The 1681-nt window shown below is 42.8% G+C and overlaps 1 protein-coding gene across 1 annotated transcript; it reads right to left on the bottom strand.

Annotated features, from left to right (window-relative positions):
* Positions 1-431: 431 nt before the first annotated feature.
* Positions 432-1385, bottom strand: LOC136124520 (heterogeneous nuclear ribonucleoprotein A1-like). The gene has a single exon (XM_065879263.1). It carries the CDS (start codon positions 1257-1259, stop codon positions 432-434), a length of 828 nt encoding a protein of 275 aa, XP_065735335.1. The 5' UTR covers positions 1260-1385.
* Between the last annotated feature and the right edge of the window lie 296 nt (positions 1386-1681).

Here is a 1681-nt window from a genome sequence, read left to right as displayed (position 1 = left end):
TCACCCTGAAGGAGTACTAACTTCACACTGTTGGGGTAGTTTACCAAAATGGTTTCAGAGTAGGCTAACTTTACACAGCACATTTTTTTTAAAAAGACACATTTATTCAGCATCATGATCAGACTATTATATTTAGCAATCAACAGCATGGGTGCAAAAAAAAAAAAATCTACATTAAAACCCTTTGTTGGAATGCTTTACACTTTCCACAGAACAGAAACTAAAATAACCTGTTATACAATTAGTCACAAATACAGTCCTCGAGTTTTTTTGCCCATACACATGAGTATTGTCTAAAACATGTCTTCTTTGTAGCAGTTAGGCCCTGCCACCACTGTGCTTGGCTGAGTTCACAAATCTGTTGTAACCTGTAGCTTCCCTGTCACTTCTCTGGCTCTCCTCTCCTGCTAAGCTTTGTTTCCTGGCAGTAATCAAAACCTTCTACCACTTCCATAGCTACTGCTGCTGCTGGAACCGCAATAGCCACCTTGGTTTCGGGGTTTGGCAAAGTATTGGCCTCCACCACCACAGGGGCCAGAACTTCTGCCTCCAAAGTTTCCTCCTTTCATGGGTCCAAAATTTGAAGATTGATTGTTGTAACTGCCAAAATCATTGTAGCTTCCACCACCTCCAAAATTACTTCCATCATTACCAAATCCATTATAGTCATCCCCACTGCCACCATATCCACCACCACCATGGCTGCCACCAAAGTCACCTTGACCACTGAAATTTCCTCCATGACCAAAGTTGTCATTCCCACCAAAACCACCTCCACGACCACCACCAAAGTTTCCAGAACCACTTCGACCTCTTTGGCTGGATGAGGCACTAGCCGTCTCTTGCTTAGATAGGGCTTTCCTTACTTCACAGTTGTGGCCGTTCACATTATGGTATTTCGGAATGACAATCTTGTCTACAGAGTCATGGTCATCAAAGGTTACGAAAGCAAAGCCTCTCTTTATGCCACTGCCTCGATCAGTCATGATTTCAATAACTTCAATTTTCCCATACTGTTCAAAATAATCTCTTAGATGATGTTCTTCAGTGTCTTCTTTAATGCCACGAACAAAAATCTTTTTCACAGTTAAGTGGACACCAGGTCTTTGAGAATCTTCTCTTGAGATGGCCCTCTTTGGTTCCACAACACTTCCATCCACCTTGTGTGGCCTTGCATTCATGACCACATCCACCTCCTCCACAGTGGCATATGTGACAAACCTGAAGCCTCTGGAACGTTTGGTGTTTGGATCCCTCATTACCACACAATCTGTGAGCGTTCCCCACTGCTCAGAATGGCTCCTCAGACTCTCATCGGTTGTTTCAAAGCTCAAACCTCCGATGAAGAGCTTCCAAAGCTGTTCGGGCTCTTTGGGTGACTCTGACTTAGACGTGACGGCAGTGGAGGAGGGGGAAGATGTCAACGATGCTTACTCAGCAGTGTCCATGAGCAGAAAGGCTATTGTATGTTTTTGATTTGTGGTTACCCTGTTTTTCAAATATATTAACCCATTACTATATCTACTTGCTTTAGACCTGTAGTCATACAGGCTCTAACACATTCTAAAAAAAGATCTACATTTTCTTACTCTCCTCCACCACATTTTATGACTTTGATGTCCTCTTTTACAGCTTCATGTTTATCCGTTTTGCTGTTCATTGTAGTTACCATCACTTTCAC

Source organism: Phocoena phocoena, chromosome 1 (assembly GCF_963924675.1).
Source record: "Phocoena phocoena chromosome 1, mPhoPho1.1, whole genome shotgun sequence".
Taxonomy (NCBI): domain Eukaryota; kingdom Metazoa; phylum Chordata; class Mammalia; order Artiodactyla; family Phocoenidae; genus Phocoena; species Phocoena phocoena.
Note: the sequence above shows the minus strand (reverse complement) of the source record. Positions and strands in the feature narration are given on the sequence as shown.